General features: G+C 58.7%; 1 protein-coding gene across 1 annotated transcript; it reads left to right on the plus strand.

Annotated features, from left to right (window-relative positions):
• The first annotated feature begins 317 nt into the window (after nucleotides 1-317).
• Nucleotides 318-23,159, plus strand: NPHP4 (nephrocystin 4). The gene is made up of 29 exons (XM_064470024.1): nucleotides 318-347; nucleotides 955-1,140; nucleotides 1,679-1,810; nucleotides 4,175-4,347; nucleotides 4,670-4,734; nucleotides 5,012-5,167; nucleotides 6,110-6,246; nucleotides 6,806-6,972; nucleotides 7,050-7,176; nucleotides 9,118-9,300; nucleotides 10,007-10,136; nucleotides 12,423-12,469; nucleotides 13,170-13,381; nucleotides 13,484-13,675; nucleotides 14,315-14,502; nucleotides 15,097-15,257; nucleotides 15,661-15,841; nucleotides 16,994-17,122; nucleotides 17,314-17,516; nucleotides 17,589-17,815; nucleotides 17,912-18,101; nucleotides 18,225-18,308; nucleotides 18,410-18,566; nucleotides 18,895-18,980; nucleotides 19,929-20,014; nucleotides 20,437-20,608; nucleotides 21,166-21,345; nucleotides 22,187-22,330; nucleotides 22,555-23,159. The coding sequence occupies exons 2-29, from the start codon at nucleotides 1,006-1,008 to the stop codon at nucleotides 22,693-22,695; spliced, it is 4,185 nt and encodes a 1,394-aa protein (XP_064326094.1). The 5' UTR covers nucleotides 318-347; nucleotides 955-1,005; the 3' UTR covers nucleotides 22,696-23,159.
• Nucleotides 23,160-24,683: the final 1,524 nt, after the last annotated feature.

Raw genomic sequence — 24,683 nt, forward strand, 5'->3', positions numbered from 1 at the left:
GACGGGCGCTCCGTGACTCTCCCATTGGCTGTAGCGCCCGTCAGGCCTGGCGGCGAGGCACCGCCCCCCGCGGTGCGGCACCATCGCCCTAGTAACCCGATGCCGAGCCGGGCGCGACCACCCGTGCGGGGGGAGAGGGGGGGACACACACGGCCTCCGTTGCCGCCGCCTCGCCCCGGCATCGACCCGCCGCGGCCCCAATTCGCTACCCGCCGGTGGGGATGGGGGGCGCGGGAGCGCGGACTGCGGGGTGCTGAGCGGAGGCGGCGCGTCCGTCCCGTGTTCCCCTCCCTCCCCCCGGCCCGGCGCCAGGGTGGTTGGGCCCGAGAAGATGGCGTCGGGGCGCGGTGAGTGCGCAGGGCCCGATCCCGCGGGCGGTGCGGCCGCACGCTATGGGACCCCGTAGCCACGCACAGGTGTACGTACGGGTGCTGGGGGTGCGCGGGCCGCCCGCCGGGCCCGGGCCTGCCGCGCAGTGCCCGTGGCTGTGCTCCGCGGCGTGGGCGACCCACGCGCGGGTTGTCCCTTCCCGGGCGGGTGTAGGGGCGAGCAGCGGGGCGGGTGGGTGGGTGTGCGCTGCCCGGCTGGCCCACGCACCTCTGGCGCCGTACGTCCAGCCGTGTGCATGCGTGGGGGGTCCACGTGTGCGTGGGTCTCTGTATACGCGCACCCGGTCTGCGGGTCTCTGCATACACGGGGCTCTGTGTGCACGGTGCACGCGTGTCTGTGGGTCTTGTGGGGCGGGGGTCGCGGACCTGCGGGTGACCTGCGGGGGCTCCCACGGCCGCGCGCTGGGGCTGGCCGGGACCCCCGGCGAGCTGCGCCGCTCCCACGGGGCGGGCGGCGCCTCGCTGCGTGGGCCCCGCAGGGCGCGGGGGTCCTCTCGGGCGCGCCACACCGGGGTCTCCCGGCTCGGGAGCGCGCCCCCGCACCGTGCCCTCCCCGCCCTTCCAGCCGAGCGCTCGCCGTAGCGGCCGGGAAGGAGAGGCGACCCTCGGGAGCGCCATGAGCGAGTGGGAGCGGGTGTTTCTGCAGAGCCTCGCCGTCCCTCCGCCCCGCCAGCGCGCACGGCCGCGCCCGCCGCGCCCCGCCGCCTTCCGCTGCGTCCTGAAGCACCTGGAAGGGGCCCCCCTCGCCCAGGTACGGGGGGCTCGGCTCGGCGGAGCGGAGCCCGCCGCGGCCCTGGATGCTGCCCGCCGCCGGGATTCGCTGCCTCGGGGGCCGTAAAGGCGGGGGATTTCGAAACAGGGTTGCTTGTTTTGGGGGGCACTAACTAAATCTCCCACAAACACAACTCGGAGCCACGTCTCAATCTCTGTCCTCTTACCTGCACATCTGAGTGACCTTTTAATTAGTTTTTAATTCAATTTTTGTTAAATTTTTAGTTGAGCTTTTAAAAATTGAAATCCCTGGGTAGCACTTAGCAAGTCTGTTACCCCTTTATTGTATGATTAATATTCAGATTTCCCACTTTTGCTTTGCTCCTTCAAACTCTGCCTTTCAGAAAGGTTCTCCAGCAATGCATGAAGCTGTATGCGGCCACGTGCCTGACCTGAGGCCCAGTTAGAAAATGGGAATTACTCCTTTTCTCTTCCCAAAGTGTATTTTCTGCAGTTCGGGGCTGCTGAGCTGGTGTGTCCCCAAAGGCTGGTGCCTCCTGTCCTGTCGTGTCTTGCAGGGAGCTGAGTACCAGCTGCGCCTCTCCCTCTTCGATGCCACCTACCACCACTTCTTTGGGAGGACGTGGAGGAGCAGCCAGCGAGCTGCCCGTGCCACCCCGCCGCACCCGGCCAGGGTGGCTTTCAATGAGGTAGGGTGCTGGGGGGCTGTGGGCGGGGGAGCGGCCGTGCCGGCGGGGTCTGGGAAAACGCCCGCAGCCCCCGGGATGGGGCAGCGAGAGGTGGGGGCAGCAATCCTATGGGGAGACAGCTGGAGCTGCAGGAGCTAAGGTTGAGGGGGGTTTTCAGTGCATGAAGGGAAAAGGTCTTTGCTCAAGTTCAGCCTGGAGCTGTGCTCCTTTGGTGCTGGTTCAGCCTGATGGAAGAGTGTCTCAGATGGCTCTGGGAGCCCGTGATCAGCATGCTGTAGCCATGAGCCTTTTAAAGCAGCGAGTCCTAAGTGTGCATGGGCTCTGGCCCGCGGTTGCCGGTCTGCCGCTGAGCCTTGCCTGCGGCGGCTCGTTCTGCACGCAGGCAGCAGCAGCAAACCCTCTTCCCCTCCAGCGCGTCCCGATCCTTTGCCCAGGGAGCAACCCTGACACCGCCCAGTTATTAAGTTCTTATGCATGGCTTGTTGGAATGGGGGAAATTGGGGTGGTGGGTTACCTCTGGGGCTGGGCGACGGCGTGGGAGCAGCTGTGTGCCACTGTGCGCTGCCTGCTGTGTTCAGAGCCGGCGGCAGAGAGCAGTGTTTCTTCACGAACGGGAAGGAAGGGAAGCGCTCCGGCACAGCGCTCTTCTCGCCTTACCTGGGAGCTAAACTCACCCAAAGCCATGCTTCCATCCGATGCCGGCAGACCGGAGTGTCCCCTCTTCCCAGGATGGGAACTTACGGGGTTCACTGGGCCTCCCGCTGCCCTGAAGCACTGGCTGAGAGCGAGGCGGCAGGTCCCCACTATCTGGACGTGGGTGACAGCCAAGATGTCACGTTTTCTAATTATAACTTCTGTTTCAGTCTCCTCCAGTGAACTGTGCCGCGGATGAAGCGTAGCACAGATTAGAGCCGCGCTCCATTTATTTAAGTGGTACCTGGGGGGTGTTGATGTGTGCATTTCTTCCCCAAGTGTTTTAATTTCTGGCCAACCCCTGCTTTTTTTGGAGAGGGACAGAGGTAATCTATGGCAGTGTGTGTTGCACAGAGAGCAATGTGGCGTTACTGCACGGAGCTGCCTTTCCGAGCACTGTCCCTACATCTGCAGGATTCCTGGGTGTCTGGTGCGCGCGTGGGAGCAGTTGGCAGGAGCTTCGGGGTGTTAGGGGCCTGCGTCTCGCAGCCCCTCTGCGGTTGCTGAATTGCATTGCCCATCCCCTGCATCCTGCCCTGCATGCTGCGGCCGCAGCGCCCGGGGTCTTGCAGAGGTGACGGGGCAGAGGAGAGGCGGTCTGCTGGCGCGACCGGCTGCCGTCGCAGCTGAGCGCCGCGATCTGCTAACTTTGTGACACTCGGCAGTTCGGTGTTGCAAGGTGTTCAGCTGCAGACACAACCGATTCCGGAAAGGTGAGGGAAGGAGGAAGGACGCTGCTGCTCGTGCAGGAGGAGCTGCTGGCTGCTAGAGAGCTGCCTTGCAGGGCCGGGCAGCGTGCGGGGGCATTGCACCCTCTGCCTGCGCAGGCCATGTGCTGAGCTTCTGCCTGCGCACTCGCCAGCCTCACCGGAGGAGGGGGGCGTGTGGGCAGGGGACAGGGTCCACATGTGCAGAGGGTCAAGGTGACCCCCGTGCTGCATCCTCCCCGTAGGATTTAGGGGAGAGGATTGAGCTGTTAGCACTCACTGAGCGAACAGCAAGCCTGGTTTTACAAGGGATACACTTTAAGGGCTCTCTGTGTCTTTGCAAGGCGAGGCATCGCTCTTCAGCCAGCGGTCATTATTTCAATATTTTGCAATAAAAGATAATAGAATAATGATTTATTTCCTTGGGTTGATACGGTTAATGTCCCTCTCTGTTATCCCTTCCTGTCAGCCTGTGATTACAGTAAACGTTTTCCCTGGGACACCACGGTAATGAGTTTTTAATAGAAAGATTAACCTAGCTTTAAATCCTGTCCTGGGGAGGTGACCTGTGTCCGGTCCCCCCCTGCCTTCAGGTCCATGTCACCCCCATCTCCTCTCCCTGTGGCAGAAGGGTTTCCAGCTCCTCTGGCTTTCCCAGTGCAGGGCTTGCTATAATGCTGTAGGTCAGGGGTGTGTCGAAGCCCTGCTCTTACAGGGTCTGCAGCCTGCGAGTTACTCTGGAAAATGGATGTTAGTGTCGAGAAAAAAAATAGTTAATGATGTTTGAGATTTAAGGAGGCTGAGATTTGAGTGGCGCTGGAGGTCATTTGCTGTGAGCCGCTGTCTGGAAGTTTTAATGGATGTTCTGGTTGCGCCGCTACTGTCCAAATGCAACAGGTATTGCTCTGCCTGCCGCTGCGCTGCCAGCACTGAAATACCCTTTCTCTCTCCTTTCCCATCCCAGACCATTTACTTCCACACCTCCTTGAACCACCCTGGCATCGCCGCCGTCGTGGAAGTGGTGGTGACAGCTGGGAAAGGGGATGGGGGCTCTCAGCATCTCTCCTGCGGCTTTGGACTCATCCCCCTCTTTGGCAGCGGGTCGGAGGTGACGGACCCAGCCGCTGAGGACAGAACGTAGGTCCCCCCACCGTGTGTGATGGGGCATGCCGGGAATTGGGGTGGCAACGTGCACAGCTGTTTTGGGGAGAGAAAGGGTGGTCCTGGGGCTGCAGAAACAAAGCCAGCATTTAGAAACCTGGAATTCTTCACTGCTGGGGAAGCAGCGATGGGTTTGTAAGTGATGCCCATCCTTTCCCTAAAGGATTGGGTTTTCACGGTGGGTGCAGAGCAGGAAGGTGGTTTCTCACCACTGAGCAGAGGCATTGTGGGAGATGAAGATGTGCTTCAGGATTTGTCCATCACCTCCGACCACTGTGTGTGTGCCCTTTGCTTTCAGACTGAAGCTGTACCATGGGACGCCGCGTGCCTTACTGCACCCGCGCTTCCAGGACCCCCTGGAAAGTAAGCAGCAGCAAGATGTTGCGTCTCACTCCTTTCTTGGCTGCTTCTCCTGCCCAAATGAGTATTGTGCGTGTCCAGTCGATGCGATACCTGGTCCGTGCCCTGGTAGCGCGAAGCAGACCTGCCTTACTGCCAGCTGGGAAAAGCCTGGCTGGGCAAACCCAGGTTTTCCTTTGCTCGCAACACACGTGTTTGTGGATAATGATTTCTTCAGCAGTGGCACTGCAAAGCTGTGTGACCTGGTTTTGGTTGTTTCAGGATGTTTTCTCTCCTTCAGAGAACAAATACCTGACAGTGATGGAGAAGAGTCACCTGCGGTACACCCTGAAGCTCCACCAGCCCCTGGAGACGATATTTCACCTTCTTCCAGAAAACCTTCCGATGTCTGGGCTGCAGACCGTTCCTGGCTTGCTGCCGGCACGTGGAGATGCGAGTAAGAGCTCCTTCCCTCTTCCTGCTGCCTGCACGGCTCCTGCTGAAGGCAGCAGGTCCCTGGGGAGGCTGTGGGCAGGGCAGGCAGGGCGCTGGCATGGGGTCTCTGGGAGTACCAACAGGTTGTCTGCAGTGCTGTCCCTTGGCAAGAGCATCTCCCCTGTGCGGCCAGCGGGGCTGCAGCCCTTGCATTCGTAGCTCAGCCTGAAAGGTGAGAATGGCTTTGGTCTGTTCCCTGTTGTTAATTGCTTCGCTCCTGGGAAGCTGCTAAGGATAAGCAATGGTTGGTTTAGTGAGTCGTTTGGTGGAGTCTTAGGAGGAGCACTTGCAGCCTGTTTATAGTCATCCTCCTCGGTGGCAGGGCTCGGGATCGCTGGGTGTCTGGCAGGTTTGGGGGGATGAGCTCTTGCATGCTCAGCCCTCGTTAGTATTTCCCTGTGGGTAGCAGCCTTGCCGTTCGAGCTGCGGCAATGAAAATTATGTGATCTGAAGATTCAGAGGGCAAAAAGTACTCTGTTCTGCAGCTGAATTATTCTTCAGCTTAATACCTGGAAAACCCTACTGCTAACCACGTTGGGGGTTGTAACTGTTAATGTTAAAGCTGAGCAAGGTCTCCAAAGCAGCCGAGTTCCTGGTGCTGCTGAGACCGGCGCTCGGAAGCAGAGGAGGGGAGAGTGAGCGTCTTGCACCGCAGTGTGCCTCAGCACTACCGTGGCGGTGGCTTTACTAAGTAAACAGACTGCATCTGTTTACACCAAAGGCTGTGGGCATTTCTGGGTCTCTCCTGGGCATAAAGACTTGCATGTGCTGAGGATCAACACAGGACCACGGCCTCTTCTCTGGTGCTGCTTTCGGCTCGGGTGCGACAGCAGGTGCCCCTGTGGTCCCGGTGATGCCCGCGCCAGCTGTGGCGTGACCTCTGGCCACCACTTTGTCTTTTCAGGTGACTGCTTGCAGAAACCCCGGCTGATGAAGCCCATCACCTGCTATCTGGAGAGGCTGTCTGTCCAGCTGTACCCTTCCTTGGAGGAATTTGAGGAAGAACTGCTGGACTTACTGAACAGCGATCGCTTACTTAAGGTAGTGCTGATGCGGTTATGGTGCAGGAAAGGACAGGGTATGAGCAACAGTGCTGGTGCTTCGTTTTTGGGCAGGGTGGAAAGGTTCAGCTAAATGGTGCTCAGGTGTTTGTTTCACCTGGAGTCTGTTTGATTTTTTTCTATTTTCTTTTTTTTGCTTTCCCCTGTGCAAGCTTTTTGCTTTACTGCTGGATTAGCACACAGGTGCTCTGTGTTGGGTTTGTTTTGAACATCCAGACGCTAGTAAGCAGAATTTGGGTTTGCTTTGCTATGGAAAACAAAAGATAAGGTGCTGTGCTCATTGTAGTATGTCTCTAGGAGTGGCAGCGCTCAGTGTGCAGTAAGGACCGCTGGCCAAGTCCTCCTTTATTTGCCAGATTTGCACAATCTCTGCCATAAAGATGAAAGCCTTTAATATCCGTCAGCCGCTGGGGGGTGGGTCCTGTTTTTGAGTTCCTAACGGATTTCCTGGATTTTCCTGGCAGGGGTCGGCATGGGGAGGGATGCTGAGCCACCCTGTGCCGCCTCGCTGCCCAAGCTGGAAAACTTGCCTGTTGCAGGCCAACGCCGCGCCGGACGGTGATGGGATGGTGGTTCGGGAGCGGCGGCTGCACGTTGGCGTCCACAACGGCCTGCGCTTCGTCCAGGTGCCGCAGGTGGCTGTGCTGGTGCCAGAGGCAGAGGCGATGCGGGGTGGCTGCCCAGGGGTGCCTGGCTCCAGAGCCAGGTAAGGGGGAGACCCTCCGGTGCGGCTTTCCTCCTGTCTCGGGCACTGCCTACAGCCGCTTCTCCATCCTGGCTCAGGGGTGCAGGGCAAGCCCTGGTGCTGAGGAGCCGCATCCACCTGAGCGAAATGGTCCCTCACCCGGCGTTTGGGGTCTGTTTCCAGCTGGAGTACGTCTTCTGTGCCTCAGGGAGAGCTGACGGGAAGGTAGGGCTGAGTGTGCACACACCTCATCTCTGTCCCTTACTAAAGAGTAGAGACCTGCCGCTGGGGGAGCAAGCCCTGCTGTGTGGCTCCGAGCTCTGCCCCTGTTTTGCCGTCCCGCGCCCCCAGGATGCTGCGGCGCTGCCTAACAAACAGCCCCGCAAAGTGTCCAGGTTCTTTCCGCAGTGCTGTGCGAAATATCCTGCAGATGGGCTTATTGAATGATTGTAGTTACATTCTTCCACCGTACATATGTATATGGAGAAATGTAGCGTGCAGCAGCCCCAGTGGCTTTTATTTAGAATTTAGCATTTATGGCAAAAACAAGTTAACCCCTCCCACTTTTTTTTCCTGAACGCTGAAATTTTTCTGGGAGCTTCAGCCTAGTGTTTTCTGGACCTTAAAGCCAGGAGAAGTCTCCGCACTGACTGCGGATACCATGCTCGCTAATGCCTCCTCACCAGTCACTTATATATATTTCAGTTTAACCTTTCTGCAGGTTAAAGCCAGCTTAGGGGAGCCTTTAGTCCTCTCCTCCAGAGGCCGTTTGCTGATGGAGCCATTAGCTCATAGTGTGGCTGAATTGATGGCCATGGGTTCGTTAGGAGGCCCTAATCGTCCCGCTAAGATGCTCATTGAAAATGCAGCAAGTGTCCTCTCTTGGTGGAGCCGACCCGAGCAGAACTGGTGGGAAAATGGGTATTTTTAAAGCAGGACATGTGTGCCAGGCTGGAGAGATTTGTATTGAGGCAGGGAGGGGAAGCTGAGCCTTGCTGTTGGAAATTGTGTTAGGTTCAACTCCTTTAAAAAGCTGAAACCCCAGGACCTCTGGAGATTTGGGGCTCCAGATGCAGGTGTATTTGGCTGTGCTGGGAGCACTGGCCGGGGCGGCGGTGGAGCCCGTGGGCAGAGTGGTTAATCCCAAAGCCGCTTGCTGAGCTGATCGCCTTGTCCTCCGTGCCATAATTAGCAGGCTGCGAGGGTGACTGTGGGCGCTGGTGGAGACCTCTTGGTTTGCTTCTGCTCCTCTCCTTCGGTTTAGGGGGAGGCTGTGGAGGCGCCCGGGTAAGTGGAAGCTGTTACGCTGCCTTTTTTGTCTGCCAGGGACTGGGGGGGGTCAAACATACCTCCCTTCATGCAGCTACTTGAGCGAGGGGGTTACAGACCTCCGGCTGGGCGCCGGTGTCTTTGTCTCTGCCTACCTGTGCTAAATACATATGAGGGATGAAAACTCTGTTTGAAAAGCATTATACTGTGCTTTTATATTGTATCAGCATTACTTATGCTGATCCATAATCTAGAGGTGTAGTCCCTTGCGTAACTTGGTGAAGGGATGAGGCACGATTACCTGGAGCCTGGGTGCCTGATGTACAGCAACTGCAGCCTGCAGGAAGGGGAATAATGTCAGCGATGGGCTGGGTAAGCAGGGTAAGTGCGTGTGGGAAGGGTGCTGTGGGGTTTGTACCTGTGTGCAGCTGCGGCCGTGAGGTTGTGGTCAGCCCTGAGGAGGTGAAATCATGTAGGAAGGTGCTGTTCCTGCCTGCATTGCTGTTGGCAGAGGGAAGAGAAGGAAACCTCAAAGCTGTGCAGGCTTGCTCAGTGCTCTTTCACTGAGAGGTCTCACGATCCCGGGTCCCCTCCCTGGGACTGACGTGTCCCCCTGCATCACCAAAGCCTTCCTGGTGCTCCTCGGAGCATGCAAAGGGATGGGAGCAGACAGGTGCAGTCGGTGGGGTGGGGAAATGGGTGCAAAAAGAGAAATAAGGTGCTGGAAAATAGAATGTCTCCAGAGCAGGTTGGAAGGGAAGTGGTTTCAGCAATGCTGGGCGTGGGAAGGTGTGGCAGGAGCTCAGGGTCCGTCTGTCCGGCAGCACCCACTCCCCGTCCCGGCAGCGAGCGGGGGTGTTGGTGGTGCTCACCCCGCTCCCCCCCGCTCCCCCCCAGGCCCTGCCCGGCAGCGCCCGCAGCGAGGCGGCCGACATGCGCTCGGTGCGCTGGGCTGTCTGGAGCCCCGACCTGGGCGCCGGCGAGGCAGACGTGGTCCTGCCCCTGCGCGGCGGTGCCCACCGCGGCCCCTGCCAAGCCTTGGTCTACCGGACCCCGCTGAGCAGCAGGAGCTCCCACCAGGTAAGGGCTTGCTTCTGCACCGCAAGTACGCGGGGACACAGCTCGTGCTTGGGCCGCCTGGCTGTTAGAGAGGCTCTTTGCTGAAACCTTCATAAGCACCCAGGCGATGGAGCAGCTCTCTGCGATCTGTGCGTGAATGAAGAGGCATGAGAAGAGGGGGGTGACAGCCCCCCACCCCTGCCAACATGCACCTGTGCTGATAGTGCACTTGGTGTCAGCGCTGCTCGGCTTCGGTTACCGCAAACGTGCGGACTGAGCTGGCTTGTAGCTGGTCAACACAGTTACTTATCACGATACTTCTTGGAGGCTGCTGTGACCTGAGCTGGTTTATTGTGCGATAAAGGCCTCAATCCCAGGTGTTTGTCAGCAAAAGGAGGTTAGGGCTGGGGCGAAGGAGTCGCAGGGTGCCAAGCTGTGCGGGTTGCTCTCTGCCGTGGTCAAGGATGGATGGATGGACAGATGGGTGGGTGTTGGCAGATCTTGCTCTGTAAAGGCTTATACCGGGTGGGTGGAGCTGGCAGATGTGTGTGTGTCTCTGCAAGGACAGAGGTATTTGATCAGCTTATTGAAGTACAACCCCTTGCTCGCTCTGCCTCCAGCCTGCCTCACCAGTTCTCCGGCTGCAGGGCGAGGGAGTTGTCCCTCAGAGGTACGAGGGAGCCTGCGTGTAGCAGGCTGCCTAAAAGTATTTCATTTCCAATTTCAGGGGAAGCACGTGGAGTCTGGGACTGTCCAATTCCATGTTTCCACTGTTTCGGAAGAACATCTTGTAACTGCTCCAGAGATCCTACGTAAAGACCAGGATGAGTTGGTGAAGCCTCCTACGCCATCGCTGAGTGAGTGTTTTCCAGATCGCTGACATTTAAAATACAGAGCGTGGCACTGGTGTCTGCTCAGGAGAAAAAACATGACTTCACTGAGTTTCAGTGAGCTAGTTTATGAATTACTGGAGTGAACCAAGTTTCCATCAGGCTGAATTCAGCCCTCACTTTTTAACTTGCAAAATTAAAATTCCCCTGTGATAGTAGCGCTGTGCCACGCGCAAAATCCCCAGGGATTTCCAGCACGGCACCAGCCCACTCCTGTTTCGGGTTGCTCTGAGGGCGTTTGGGCTTCCATGCTCAACACCCAGGACGCCTGGAAGGGCGCAGCAGCTGCACCAGCTGTGCATTGCTCACATCGCTCCCCACCAGTCTCCCTGGACTCTGAATCCTTCCAGGCATCGAGGACAGGAGGGATGTCACTTAGAGGCTGACAGGGGAAAAAAAATAACGATGATCTCGTGCTGCCGCTCGGAGTGTGAGCGCAGTGTGTGTGTGATTGGCGTGCGCGGGCTGTGCCAGCGCCCAGCTGGGGAAAACCAGGCTGCGTACGCGTGCGTGTATGCATCTATCCATCTATCTGTAGTGCAGGGGTACCAGGTGGTTGGGGTTTCAGCGCCCCTCTGCTGCGTGTCAGAGGCAGAAAGAAAACTGCCGTTGGCTTGGGGTTGGATGCGGAGCTGAGTCAATGCCCCAGGCTCCTGGAAATCCTCCCCAGCTTGTTTCTGTCTGCTCCCTGGTTTTGTGGTCGGTGGGAAACAAACTCCCCTTTCCTCTCCAGTGTCGCTCTTGCTGTGGTTCCCCTGCAGATCCCTGCGATGCTCCAGATACCTAATGGTGTTTAAATATGTTTACAAGTTTATCCGGCTCCTCTGGTGAGCGGTAGCTGCCAGCCCACAGGTCGGGGCGATGCTCGGTGCGGTGGGTGCAGCGTGGGCACCTGCTGCCACGCCGGCTCCGGCACTGCTGCGCCTTCCACGAGATGGCAGTGGCACCATGGCTTTGCCGCAGCAAGCGCCGGCTTTCTGCCGGCGAGGAGCCGGGTGTGCTGGCGTAAGGGGCTTTAGAGCAGAGATCTGGGTTAGTCTCTCTGACATGGCTGCGTTGCTGCTGGTGCCTTCCTGGTGCTGCTTGGAAGGTTCTCCTGGACGCCTTTCGGCTGGCCGGGGTGCCGAGGGGGTTGCAGTGCGGTAAAGGGAGAAGCGAGCGTGCAGCGATGCTGAGCTTGCAGCCTGGTGCTGGGCTGGCGTGCTCCGGCTTGGGGGGAGTGTGCTGGAGCATGAGGGGGGATGCCCCAGCGGGGTGACTTTTGGGGGGTGAAGGGGTGAGCTGCCTGGCACTTCCCTTGTCCGGTGGGCTGGCAGCACTGGGGAGAGCTTGGGAAGCATGGCGGTGGTCCCAGAGCTGTGCTGCGAGGTGAGCGGCTGCGCGCGGGAGCCAGACTGTGCCTTTAGCTGCTGAACAGAGCATTTTGTTAACTTTTTGTAGTGCTCCGTTGGAAAATGAGCTGCTGTTTAGTCCTGGTCAGGGGAGGCTGGGCCCATCTTCTATCAGCTCAGTTGCCAGTGGTGTTGGTGGTTCTGTCTGTCTTTTTACTAACACCGAAGCTGTCCTAACTGAGAGAAAACAGTGTTTTAGACATAAGGGAGACGGGGTGCTTTCCTTTGTACAGCAGTCAACATGAAATAGCTGGAATACACGTGGTGGCGAAAGTAAAATAAGGTCTCTGCATCACGTGGATGCAGAGATAGAACATCTGTGCCCCTGGTCTGCTCCGAAGGGCCCGCGGCCCAGCGAGCTCAGCTGTGCCAGCGCGGGAGCTGAGCAGCCAAATATAAATGTGATAAAGCTTGTACCGTTTCGGGGCACGAATGCACAAACAGATGAAGGGAGTGACAAGAAATAACGGAGGAGCGACGAAAACCTTAAGTATCCTAAAACTTTCACGTCTCATTAAGCATCCCACTTAGGCAGCACCGCGTGGCCGTAGGGAGCCGCGGCACTGTCTGGGGGTGGAGCAGCTGCCTTCTACAGCAGCGTTAGCCTAATTCCCAGCAAAGTAACAGAGGGATTGGAGGTGTGCTACGTTCCTCTGCCACAGGCAACAGTCTTATTGGAAAAATAAGTCAAATAAGTGTTGGGAGATGATAAGGCACCTCAGTAAGCTGGTCCCACCTCCGAAAAGTAGAACGGCAGGCAGGTGGGAGGCTGGAGGGGTCTCGCTGGTGGGGGGCTCAGCCGCGGCGGAGGGGCCTGGGGGTGACGCCTCTGCTAGAGCATCTCTCCTGTCCCTCTCCGCAGGTCCGCCCGCCCCGCTGCGAACGGCAGCCTCCCCGCGGGGACCGGGGGTAAGTGCCCTGCGTGCCAGGGTGGCGGGCAGCCGCCTTCCCAGGGTCGGCGTGTGTTCCCGGTCCAGTCCATTTCTCCTGGCTGCTGCAGCGAAGAGGCATCGAGCCTCCTGCTCAAATACCCCTCCTCTGGGGCAGCAAAATAGATCCTGTCTATAACGTGCTGGGCAAAATTCCCTGAGCTCTTTTCACACCCCAAATATATTTTTAAGGGCAGTTCTGTGTTTTTGACAGCCCAGACTTGCTGGGTGCTCTTGTCCCCGGTACGTGCTGACAGTGACGCACGGTTTCTTTTGCGTGGAGCTGCTGGGATTTAAGGAGAGCTATGAATACCAAGATCCCTCTTCATGCTTTTTTTATATCTTGATGCAGGGATCGATGCAAACAAATATTTTTGAAATTAAATGCTTCATAGGACCACCTTAAGCAGTTTGATCTCCCTGCTGCATTTTCTCATCCCTCCTCTTGCCAGGGAAAGTGCAGCAGCTAAATAGGAAGCAGGGGTGTGAACCCCCGAGCAGGCAAGCTGTGCCGCTTCTCGGCAGAGCGGTGATGCCAGAGCACGCAGCATCTGAGCTGCCTGAGCGAGGAGGGGCTGCTGGCGCACCTCGCCGCGGGGTTCCCACAGGGTGGGCTGCCTCGGGGGGCCGCTTCCCCGGCGTGGGGCTGCAGGTGCTCACGCTCTCTGCTCTCCTTCCAGCTGTCAGTGTCCCAGCTGTCGGTCCCGCTGCGGGGTGGGGGCCAGCCCCCGGCACAGCGCAGCCGCAGCTCACGGCAGGAGGGGGGGATCACTCACCTGGAGGCCGACCTCAGCTCCCTGGGCCCGGACTCCTGCGGTGGCGACCAGCTGCGGGCGCTGCCCTTCACCCCGCTGCAGGTGCCCATCACTGCTGTGGGGCTGCAGGCAGGCAGGTGATGCTCGGCTGCCCTTCCCCAGGCTCCTGCGCCCCCATCACCTGGCCCGCTGGGGTCCCCTACGGCTGCTTCCATGCCGCTCACCCCTGTTTCTCTCAGTTCCCGCACGCTGCTGTCCCGTGCCTCCCTGGCGCGCCTGCACGCTGCCGGCTTCCCGGAGATCCTGGACCGCAACCAGGAGCCAGTGGAAATCTCGGCGCCAGCAGACCCAGCGAGTTTCAGCCTGCAGCTGGAGGAAGCCGACCCTCTGCAAGGCAATGAAATAATCCTGCAGTTCCTGGCTTTTGGCAGGTGGGGAGGCAGCTCTTTGTCGGGCTTTCTGTGGGCAGATCCCAGGGGCTTCCTGGGGAAAAGCCCTTCCCCCCGAATCCCCCCAGCCCACTTCCCTGCTTGAGCTGGAGAAGTCCTTGCAAAGGTGCCACTTCTTCCAGCACCTGCCATGGAGGCAAAGCCCTGGAGGGTTTTATGATTATGCTCTTGTCCTTTCTGGGCCCTCTTAAATCATGTTCCAGTATTTTTTTTTATTGTATCCATTAGCTGCAGTGTGATGTAAAAGCTAGGTAACGCAGGGTTTCTCCATAAATTCGTATGGAGTTGAGAAAGTTGGCACCTGTGGGGGTGGCTTTGGCTGGATAAGGCCCCGCTTATGTTTTTTGCGTGGATGGCAGTGTGCTGTGCGAAGGTAAAACGCTGCCTTTGCTGGGCTCTGCCGTTGCAGCATATGGCAGGAGACAGCTGGAATTAGGAAGCTTTTTGGAAAGCCAAGGCAAACCATATGCCCGCTGTCTTCAGAGGAGTCCAAATACTTGTGACGCTGCCGATCTTCTCTTGTTCTTCTGCCTCTCAGTGCGTGCCGAACGCACGAAGAGCTCGTGATGGGGAGGCAGCGCTGTGCCATGAGCTACTGCAACCCCCTCTGTCTCCCTCAAGGGATGCCCAGGACGGCATGGAGGGGACATGGCCAAGGACAGTCTTCCTCACCTTCCAGTTCTACCGTTTCCCGCCGGTCACCACGCCGCGGCTGCAGCTGGCCAGCACGGATGGGGGGCCGGCGGCCGGGCTGGCTGTGCCAGCGCAGATCCTCGTCCGGGTGAACAAGGACGGGACCCTCAGCACCAGTAAGTTCTGGTTTTAGCATCCTCGTGTGGTGGCTCCTCTTCCGTCAGTCAAATTTGGGCTTGCCTCCAGGCTGAGGAGCGGGCCAGTGTCTGCTTCAATAGCAAAGCTCTGCTAGTTTATGCAGTGTGTTGTAAAAGATGTTCAAAATGTCCAACATTTGAAGTAAAACACTAAGTGTTGGTGGTGTGATTTGCACGTCGAGGCTGCCGGCTCCCGCTGCAGCTCAGTGCCCTTGAAGAAAGGCAACACGGGAGAGCGCAGCGCCCGGAGTGAGCGGCTCTGATCCTCCGAGCTGAGCGCTTTTCGTTGGTTCTTTGTGTCCTGTTGAATTCTGGTCCCAAGAGACACCAAGCACTTGTGGCTGATGAAGCCGCTTCTCCGTGCGGAGCTGTTAGTGGAAATGAGAGGAGGGTCTGACCATACTAAGTGTTTCTGTGGGAGGGTCCCAGTCCTGGGGGACCTTGCACCTTACTCATTGATGGGTTCATTAAGTGGAGGAGAGTGGGTGTGCGAGCAGGCAGGCTTCTCTGGAGCAGAAGTGTCCCTGTCCTGGCTGATGTGCCATTTCCATGACGATGCTGCGTGTCTTGCAGAAGCACCGGGCTTGCAGCTGAAGTACATGGTGGATCCCGCTTTCCTGCGACCCGGGGAGCAGCGCTGGTTTGTGCGGTACCTGGCCGAGCACAGCCTCCAGATTGACGTCTGGGATGGAGACTCCCTGCTCCTAGTTGGGTCTGCTGCCGTCAAACTGGAGGTATCGGTTAAACTGAAGGTATTTCCCCTTAAGCCTTTGGGACTGCTAACAGTGAAGGAGGCCACCTGCTTGGCATGCAGGAGTGTTAGGGAAGAGCCTGGCTTCTCCTTTGGCCCTGTGTTGAGATGCTGTTGTGTTACCCTCCTGTCTTGAGCAATCGAGTTGCTGTCAGCCCCTCCCTGTAACCAAGACCGATGTCAGCCTGGCAAGCCCCTAATCGCAGGATTTGTCATCATCTCCTCCAAAGTGATGGCAAAATGTTAACTTTTTTCTACTTCCCTGGAACTCCTGCGGTATTCTAGGGTTAAACCCCCCAGACCTAGGGCATCTAGAGACATCCTTACACAGACCCCTTAACCCTCCAGACTGGACTCCCCAGTAACTCGCTACCCCTCGTCCCCAGTCCCTGCTGCGCCAGGGCCAGGCGGCTGTCAGGACCCACCACGAGCTGGAGGTGGCCACGACCGAGTACGAGCCGGACGCGACGGTGATGGGCCGGGAGGCGCTGCGGCACGGCGCCCTGCGGCCCCTCGGCGTCCGCGTGGCAGTGAGGGGCCGCCTCCACCTCTGCCTGGCCAACGTCGGTAAGAACCCGCTGCTCACGTGGCCGAAAGGCTCGGGTGCTGGCGTTGGCACCCCACGGCACGCGCCCCTCTCCAGCTACCTCTGGAGCCGGTCAGAGCCCCTGCCCCGGCACCAGCTGCCCGGCTCTGGGCAGCAGTGGGCTGTCGGCAGGGGCGTGCGGCTCCTGGTTGTTCTTGCAGTCCCTTCTGCCTCCTTGGCCGCAAGTGCCGGCGGCGCAGGGTCAGCCCTGCGTGGTTGGGTGCCAGCAGACAGCACGGGGCCACGGGGGAAATGCACAGCGCACGCGGGGCAGTACCCGAAAGCAAACCACCTTGCGAGAATGTTGTTCTCCCCAGAACCTGCTGGCTGCTTTTATTTTATATATTTAATTCCCTATCCTATAAATGTGCAGTGACTCCAGGTTTTAAAATCTTATCTTCAGAAGAAAGATTAGCTCCATTATAAGATATCTTAAATCTTCGTTTCCATACTTTGCCTGCAAAGGGCCGATAAGCTCCTGGGAAGGAGAATCTGAGATTCACAACCCAGAGAGAGGCTTAACTCACCCTGCAAAAGAGAGGGAGAGGGGAAGCAGAGACGCTGCACCAGGACAACAGCCACCCTTTGATTGTTTTTTGTTTTTTTTCTTGTCCTCTATTTTCAAACCTTTCAAAATACTGCTGTTAAAGTATTGAAAAGCTCGGTGCCCCTGCCTGAAGGATGGGGGTGGGATCTGTAGGCTGGGTAAATACCTGAGGCATTTAGAGCCTCGTCTGGCTCTGCTTTGTATAACCGTTGCGGGAGCGTGGATGGCAGCAGGAGCGGGGAGATACGGTGGTGTGTGGCCGTGCTGGCGGCAGCGCTGCAGCCCGGGGACGGAGAACACGGAAATGAAAACCGGAGCTGGTGAGGGGCTCGGTGGTGCTGGCTCGGCATGGCACCGTGCTTTTGATGCTGCTCCATCTCGGGGTGGGTGGCTGGATGGTGGTGAACGGCAAGAGGCTCTGGAGGGAGTGCCATAGGGTTTGCAGAGCATCGTTAGCGACCAGATATTTGCTCTTGCTTTTTTAGATTGTCTGTAAAGAGCTGCAGTGAGGATAAAAATTTGCAGTAGATCTTATAAGAATGAAAAACAGAGGATTTCCACTCACCCCCCTCTCAACTCGTGGCAGGCCATCCGTGCGAGGAGACCCCAGGGCAGCCCCCATCCCCACTGCCGTCCCGCTCCCGTGTCATGCCCGCACCAGCTGGTGTCAGCAGCATCTCAGCCAGCAGCTGGTTCTCCCTGAACGCCGCCGGCGGTGAGTCCTGCCAGGCTGTGACTCTGCCCGTCCCCCTGTGTGGGTTCGAGTTGGCGGGGTCTCTGCCACTGTGGAGCTGCAGGGTGGCCGCCCTCTCCAGTGCTCCCCCTCCCCGCCCCACAGCATCGCGGGGCACTTGTGGCCTCGCTAATTGGGGGTCCCTCGTTGCTGCCCCGCTGCTCTCCCCACAGGCGGGCGGGTGTCGCGGGCGCGGAGGCTGGTGGAGGTGGACGGCGAGTTGGCGGCCGCGCTGCACAGCCGCCGGCCGGAGGTGAGGCTGGCCCCCACGGCTGCCCCCAGCGAGGCCGCGGCCGCCCGCCGGCGCAAGCTACGGCGCATGGCGCTGGTGCGGCAGCAGGAGGACGCCGGCGGCGGGAGGACGTCCTGGCTCTCGGTGAGGAGAGGGGCGCTGGCGGCCGGGGATGCTGTGGTGGCTCCGGGCTTACGGTTGCCTCCCTCCCGGCAGGGCTGGCAAGAGCAGCGTGCCCGGCATGTGCGGGATCTCCAGATCATCGACGCCTACCGGGAGCACATCAAGGGCGAGAGCATCTCCCGGATGCTTAGCCAGGCCATCACCGCCACGCACACCGTGCACGCCGTGCTGGGGACGGCTGAGTTCTTTGAGTTCACCCTGAAGAACCCCTATGGCGTCCAGCACACTGTGACCATCGAGGTCGACCACCCTGAGCTCAGGTGGGGGCCAAAGCAGGGTCTCCCCCATGTATGTGGGGAGATGCCAGGTGGCACCAGCTCCTGACCAGTCCTCACCACTGCCGCTCGCTCCCCCAGCGTCGTACTGGACCCGAGGGAGTGGCGCCACTTCAAGGAGCTGACCAAGAGCATTACACCAGTGGAGGAGGAGATGTTCCACCTCCGTGATGACCTCAGGCCTCAGGTCTACCTGCGCCCCAGCGAGACTGTCCGCATCCCCTTCAAATACCAGACCTTCTCTGCAGACCCCGCGGTCGTCGCGGCACAGGTAGGTGCGGGCCCCCGTTCCGAGCCGTCGCGGTAGGAGGCGCTTCCCTCGGCCGCGTCTGCCCGGGCAGGGCGGTGCTGTCACCGGGAGCATCCTGAGGCAAGCCGCTCTTGCACCCCTCAGGGGCCGGCAGGGCTGGGCGCCGGTGCCGACGCGGCTGTGTGCTCCCTGGGGAAGAGCGGGGCCGGGCAGACAAAGCACATCCAGGTGAGGGAGCCAGGTGAAAACACCGCTCGAGGGGCTGCATAGGAGGGGAGGCATCACTCTTGCCAAACTCCGACCCTCTCCCCCGCCGGCCCCCGGGGCAGGTCTCCTTCCAGGTGAGCGGGGGGAAGCCCATCGCACTCCTGCGGGTGAAGGTGGAGCCGCAGCCCCACGTGGTGGACCAGACCTTCCGCTTCTACCACCCGGAGCTCACCTTCCTGAAGAAGACCATTCGGCTGCCTCCCTGGCACACGCTCCCTGGTGAGCCTGCGGCACGCCTGGAGCGGGCTTGGGCTCTTCCTCGTTAGTCGGCATCCATGGTTCATAGGATAGGCCTTCCTGGAGGTGCAGGTGGTGTCCAGGGAGCCTGTCTCTGCGTCCTTGCCCTTTCACAGCCTTGGGCTCCCTGCTTGCTCTTCATCCGCTTGCCTGCACTAATTTTATATCGAATTCCCTGCAGCAGTACGCCCGTGTAGTTTGCTGGTAGCCCGGCACAAGGGATTCTGGTCTGCGGCTGTGCGGGATGCAGGGTAGCAAACAAAACAGAAAGCACTGAATACGGTTTCACCTCGGCCTCTCTCCTCCGCAGGCGCACCAGTGGGGATGCCAGGGGGGCAGCCAGAGATGTTTGTTCGCTGCAGTGACCCCGACATCATTTGCGAAACCAAAAACATGGTATTAGTTACGTTTCAGCATCGGTCTGTCCTTTGTGCCCTTCTGTTGCGGGTTGTTTTGTTGGCAGAGAAACGCCGTGCCCCCGCGGAGCATCCCCACTTACCAGCCCGTGGCAGGGAAACGCTGGCAGTGACGGAGCCGGAGCTGCCCTTTATTCCCAGTTAAAAGGAGCCGCATTGTTTTTTGCGGTTTTTTTTTAAGCCGAGTGCTGCACCTTATCGCATCGTGCAGCAGCTTGTATTTGCTTGTTCTTTTGAGCAAATACCAGATGATTAAAACGCTGTGGAAAAGCAGCGTTTTGTCAGGTGTGGGATAGACCTTCGCTGCCGCTCGGGGTAGCCGCAGCCGCTGGAGGTGTGCGGTGGGGGACGGCGTGGCCTCTGAACGCCCGGCAGAGCGTCTCTCCGCTGGGCGATGCTGGGGCGGGGGGCAGGGCCGCGCCAGGCTGAGGTGCTCTTAGGCCCAAGCCTAGCCGTCGCTCTGCGCCCCTCCCCTGGCGCAGCCCTTGCTCTGCAGTGCCCAGCAAAGGTTTCCTGGGCTTGCTCTGCTAGCTGGGGGAGGTAGAGAGGAAAAATAAACTTGCACACGTATGTGCAGATGGCGATGAAGGGTAGCTGGTAATTGCTGTTGCAGAAATGCGTTAGTATGGTAATTGGATTATGGCTTGTTAGAAAACTTGGGGAAAATTTGCCAAAATTTGATTACAGATGCAGACCTGGAATGCGATAGTCATTTGTATCCTCTTTTGTAATTAAAAATACTGGAAGAGCTCAGCCAAGCTGTATAATAACTTAATAACGTAGTTTAACTAGATGCCGAAAGCATCTGCTTTCGTAAGTGGGTTGGTGGCGGGTTTTTCCCTTAATGGGAAGGAAACCCTGGAGTCCTCATTAGCCGGTTTGATCTCGAGGTTAACTGTTGGAATGATGCTCCGATTTCTCCACGCAGGGGCCTGGGGAGCCGCAGGATGTCTTCTTAAAAGTAGCCGGAGGACCAAGCCCACAGATCAAAAAGTTCTTTGTTGCTATTTATATGTGAGTAGCAGGATCCCCAAAAATGAGAAACACTAACCCTGAGCACGTGGCGGGGTTGGAGGAGAGCTCCTGCCGCCCTTTCCTTGCTCGAGGCTTCCCGAGCCTGGCCAGCGTCACTGAGGAGCAGAAATCTGGGCAGAGGGCTTCCAAAATGCTTGCAGAATAGGGTTTTACGTTGTTCTCTTTTCCTTTAAATAATCCCTGGCCAGAGCATCCTCTGGTGTGCGAGCTAATGCCTTCTGAGCGAGCCGGGCTGTCTCTGCGTCGGGTGACGCTGTTATGTGAGCTTTAGGAACGGGGGAGGCTGAAGCTGGGGTCCTTAGAAGAAGCTTTCCCGGTGCTCAGGCTCCGCGCTTGGCGTTCGGCCGCTCGCTCCGAGCCTGCGGCGCCGTTGGCGAGCGCTGCCCGTCTCCTTGCTGCAGGGACCCCTGGCTGGCGGCGCCCATCCAGATCTGGCAGTTCTACCTGCACTCGCTGCAGCGCCTGGACGTCAGCTGCACGGCCGGGCAGCTCAGCCGCCTCTCCCTGCTGCTGCGAGGCACCCCGGCCCCGCGGAGGGTGCAGGCGTTCACCTCCCACCCCCAGGAGCTGGAGGTAACCCCCTGCGGGCAGGCTCGGGGCTGGCCTGGACCGGCCCGGTGAAATCCCCTCCGGAAAGGGAAAGGCAGCCCACTCGGAATTATGAACGATTTACTGCCATAAAGCGTTAGCGATAATTATCTTTTGATTAGAGCTGTCGTGTGTAGGATCATCGGCACGAAACCCCGGAGGGCAAATTATCTGCGTTAATGAGACCATCTGAAGACTAACAATTTCTTTAGAATTTGTTCAGCCATAATTGTGAATGTGAATAATAAAAGGCACAAAAACTCCATCGCTGTCCCGTAAACAAAAGAAAAAGTCTCCCCGGGCGAAGCCTGTGAGGGGATGGAGTCCCTGGGCTGGGGAGGAGCTGGCTCTCCCGGAGCAGCTCTTATCCTTCCTGACACGAAGCCAGTCCCGGCATATTCGTGTAGGTGGGATTCGGTGGTAGCGGCATAGATGCACATGTCTCTGAGAGCAGTCGGGTCTAGCTTATACCCCAAGCTGGACGTCGCGGGGTGCGACAGGCTGGCGCGGGTGGCCGCAGCTCTCGGCCTTGGTTTCCGCAGGTGGATCCGGACGGCGCCTTCCTCCTCCCTGCCAACGGCATCCAGGACCTGTACATCGGCGTGAGGCCTCGGCGGGCTGGCAGTAGGTTCATCTACCTCAACCTGGTGGACGTGGAGTCCCACCAGCTGGTGTCCTCCTGGCTGCTCTGCCTGTCCTGCAGGCAGCCCCTCATCTCCAAGGTGCGGCGGCTCTCGGGCCACAAAAACGCAGTGGCGGCGCCGGACCGGCCGTTGTGGTCTGGCCAGTAACCCAGGGCTGTCTCCTGCTTCTTCCTCTCTGCATCTATGGGGTTCTTGGTGCTTGCCACCCTGAGCACACGTTTGGCCCTCCAGTGCTTGAGTAATCTCACTGAAGGACCACAGCAGAACATCTTTTGGGCTGTTTTGAAGGCAGTCCCATGCTGAGGAGTGCCAACTCTGAAGTATCCCCGCTTGTGAAATTAAAGCTACAGCATGCTGCTTCCTATTAGCACTGTGCTGGCGGAGGCCTTGCCTCAAAGATAGAAAATTAGATTTCCCAGCTAACGTGTTCCTTTTAAAAACGTTTTTCCTGAAACCCTCAGTACCAGGGGAAGTTCAGATTGGCTTTTAAACTGATGCCCCAGTACCCTGCCAAGTGTTAGCCCGCCTCCTGGTGCTGCGGGGCATTATCCGAACAGTGCCATGGCTCTCCCTGTGGATGTCCATTAATTAGCTGGAGAATGAGCTGGCTGGTCCCAGCTGCTCCCCCGGCCCTTTGTTGTTCGGGCTTGTAATTACTTCTGCGAACATGCCGGTGCCAGTGGCAGCACGAGGAGGATGCTTTCGCTCCAAGGTGGTTTCTTTATACCTGCTGGTAGAGATCAAACGTAGGGCGTAGAAGGGCAGAGGAGAGGATGTACGATGTGCCCCCAGAAAGCCCCCCGCGGCACGCCAGTGCAGGAGGCAATTCCCCGCAGTCAGTCTGGGGGAGCGCCCGTTGTACCCTCTGCCCCCTCCGCGGTCTGTGCCGCCTCTGCCACGGCTTGTGCTCGACCTGCAGGCGTTCGAGATCTCGCTCCCCGCGGGAGGCGGGAGAGGCTGCAACAAGCGCATCACCTACACCAACCCCTACCCCTCGCCCAGGCTCTACTTCTTGTGCACCAACCGGCCTGACCTCCTGCAGTTCAAAGAGGATTCCTTCGAGGTACGTCCTCCTGCCGCCGGTCCCCCCTTGCCAGACCCCTGCCCTCCTCCGGCCGGCCCACGCGATGCGTGGAGCGGCGCTGGGTGGGTGCAGGGCATGGCATGATGCTCGGTGGGCGCAGGGCGTGCTGCTGCAGGGGGGCTGCGCTAGCCTGGGAAGGGTGGGCACGTCGAGGGGTCCGCGCCGGGTCCTGCTGCCTCTCCCGCGCCCCCGTTCTCCCGCAGGTTGCCGGCGGGGAGGTGTACACCATCGGCTTGCGCTTTGCCCCGAGCCAGAGCGTGGGTGAGGAGGAGATCCTGATTCACATCAATGACCATGAGGACAAGAACGAGGAAACCTTCTGTGTGAAGGTCCTCTACCAGTGAAGCTGCCCGCCCGCCGCGGCAAAGGGGCCAGTGCCTGCGCCGGCCGCCACGGCTCCCCCGGCAGCGCCGCCTCGGGGGTGCCCGTGTCTTTCCAGCGGGGGTGGGGTCGTGAGCCCGGTTCCCTCGTAGGCACCTCACCAAGCTGGGAGGTCGTGCTGCGTGCTGGGATCCCTGGGCGCTGCCCTGAGCGCCGGTGGAGCTGCGCAGCTCTGTCCACATCGGGGAGAGCGAATGTGTTCACTATCGCGCGTCGTGACAGCAGGAAGTCTTTATTTTTGTTAAGCGTTACTATATTTTAGGCACGTTGGAATATTTTTTAACTTGAGAAGTTTGCATATCTGATTCTGCAAAGTATTTTTAAAGTACTTTATATTCTATGGTGAGTTTTGCACACGCAGAAGCAGTTTTCTTGGATTTTTGATACTTTTTACTCATCCTCGATGAATTAAACTTGCTGCACAGAATTGGCAGAGCGTGGCAGCGTTTTCTTCCGTGGGAGGTGGAAACCCCTGGAGCCCCTGTCCTGCAGAGGCGAGTGACGGACTCGCCCTGCTCACCGTGGTGCCATCAGTCCCATGGTGGGGGGCAGTGGGTGTGCCCTGTGTCACCCCCAATTCCCTGGAGCCTCCCGGGGCTTGGGCCAAGGGCTGTGGAGGGGAATGTCAGGAATATAAGGTGCAGGCTGACGCCTCCGCAGCTGTGAGGTGACAGCCCCTTCCCAGTGCGTTGTAATCTTGTTTGTTGGGTACTAAAAGGCTCCCCCCATTCCTCACCAGTTCGTAGCGCATCTGTCGCTGTTTGCCTGTGCTGTGATGCATCAGGTTCCCTGCGTGGAGGGGGAAGAGCCCAGAGAGGTGAGAAAAAAGGCAGCAGAGGCTGGCAGATGGGGGGGGGGTGTCTCCCATGGGGGTGGCTGGGGGTCCCTCCCCCTCGCTGTGCCCCTCTGCTGCAGCTGGGTGATGGGCAGAGCCCTGGTGGGCAGCCCACCACCCCCGGGAGGCTTGTGCCCCCATGAATGCCACGTTGCTTCTCTTTACAGGCTCGGAGGCTGATGAAGTAGTAGCCTCAATAGAGTCGTGTGCTGAGTTCCTCTGCCTCCTTAGGACTGATCAGAAATGACAGCTAATATTTTAAAAATTATTATACTGTCTACAGCAGAGAGAGGCCCCTAACTTGGGTTATTAAAGTAGATTAGCTGAATTTTCACATAATGCTGTTTCTTGAGGCTTATGGATGAGCTGGTGCTGTACCCTCAGCCGCGGCAGGGGAGGCAGCTCCGGGGTGTGTTGAGCACCGGCCGCTCGTGGGTGCCGGTACATGATGTGCCGGTGGACAGGGGCTGCCGACGCAGGGACTCGAGCTGAGCTGCTGTTAATCGTGGCCAGCCGCTGCCGTGAGCAGCCCTGTGGGCACCAGCGTGCGGTCAGGGCCCTGCCTGCTCCCCCGAGGCGCACGGCTGTGCCCTTGGTTCGACCTGAAATCCTTAAAACCAGCAAGGCTGTTGAAGACTATCCTGGTAGGAGCTGGGGGCATCTTGTGTCCCGGCTCCTTCGGGAGGGATCTGGACACCCGCGGCTGCTCCTCTGTGGCGCTGCCTATGACCGGGAGCAAGGGCTGGTAAATAAAGCTTCCAAAAGCACTGGCTTAAGAAACCGGAGCGAGAGTTTGTCACCTTTTAGTGGCACAAGGGTGCATGGGAAAACGCCCGCGGAGCCCTGTGTCCCCGTCGTGATGAAGCTGGTCTGAGCTGTCTCCCCGCCAGCCTCGGTTAATGCTAATGGCTTTGTTGCGGACGATGAAGGTGTAATGAGGTGGTTGGATTGTTTACACACATGCCTGTATTTAGCTGCGGAGTTTAAGGGGTGTGTGGGAAACTGGGAGCCAGTTGGCAGCTTCGGGGTTCCCTTCTCCCCTGTTTGTCCAGGGAGGCAGTGCAGGTGAGAGCCACGCTACCTTCTCCAGCCCAGAATTCCTTTCCTATGGCACAT

This window comes from Phalacrocorax carbo, chromosome 20, assembly GCF_963921805.1.
Source record: "Phalacrocorax carbo chromosome 20, bPhaCar2.1, whole genome shotgun sequence".
NCBI lineage: Eukaryota > Metazoa > Chordata > Aves > Suliformes > Phalacrocoracidae > Phalacrocorax > Phalacrocorax carbo.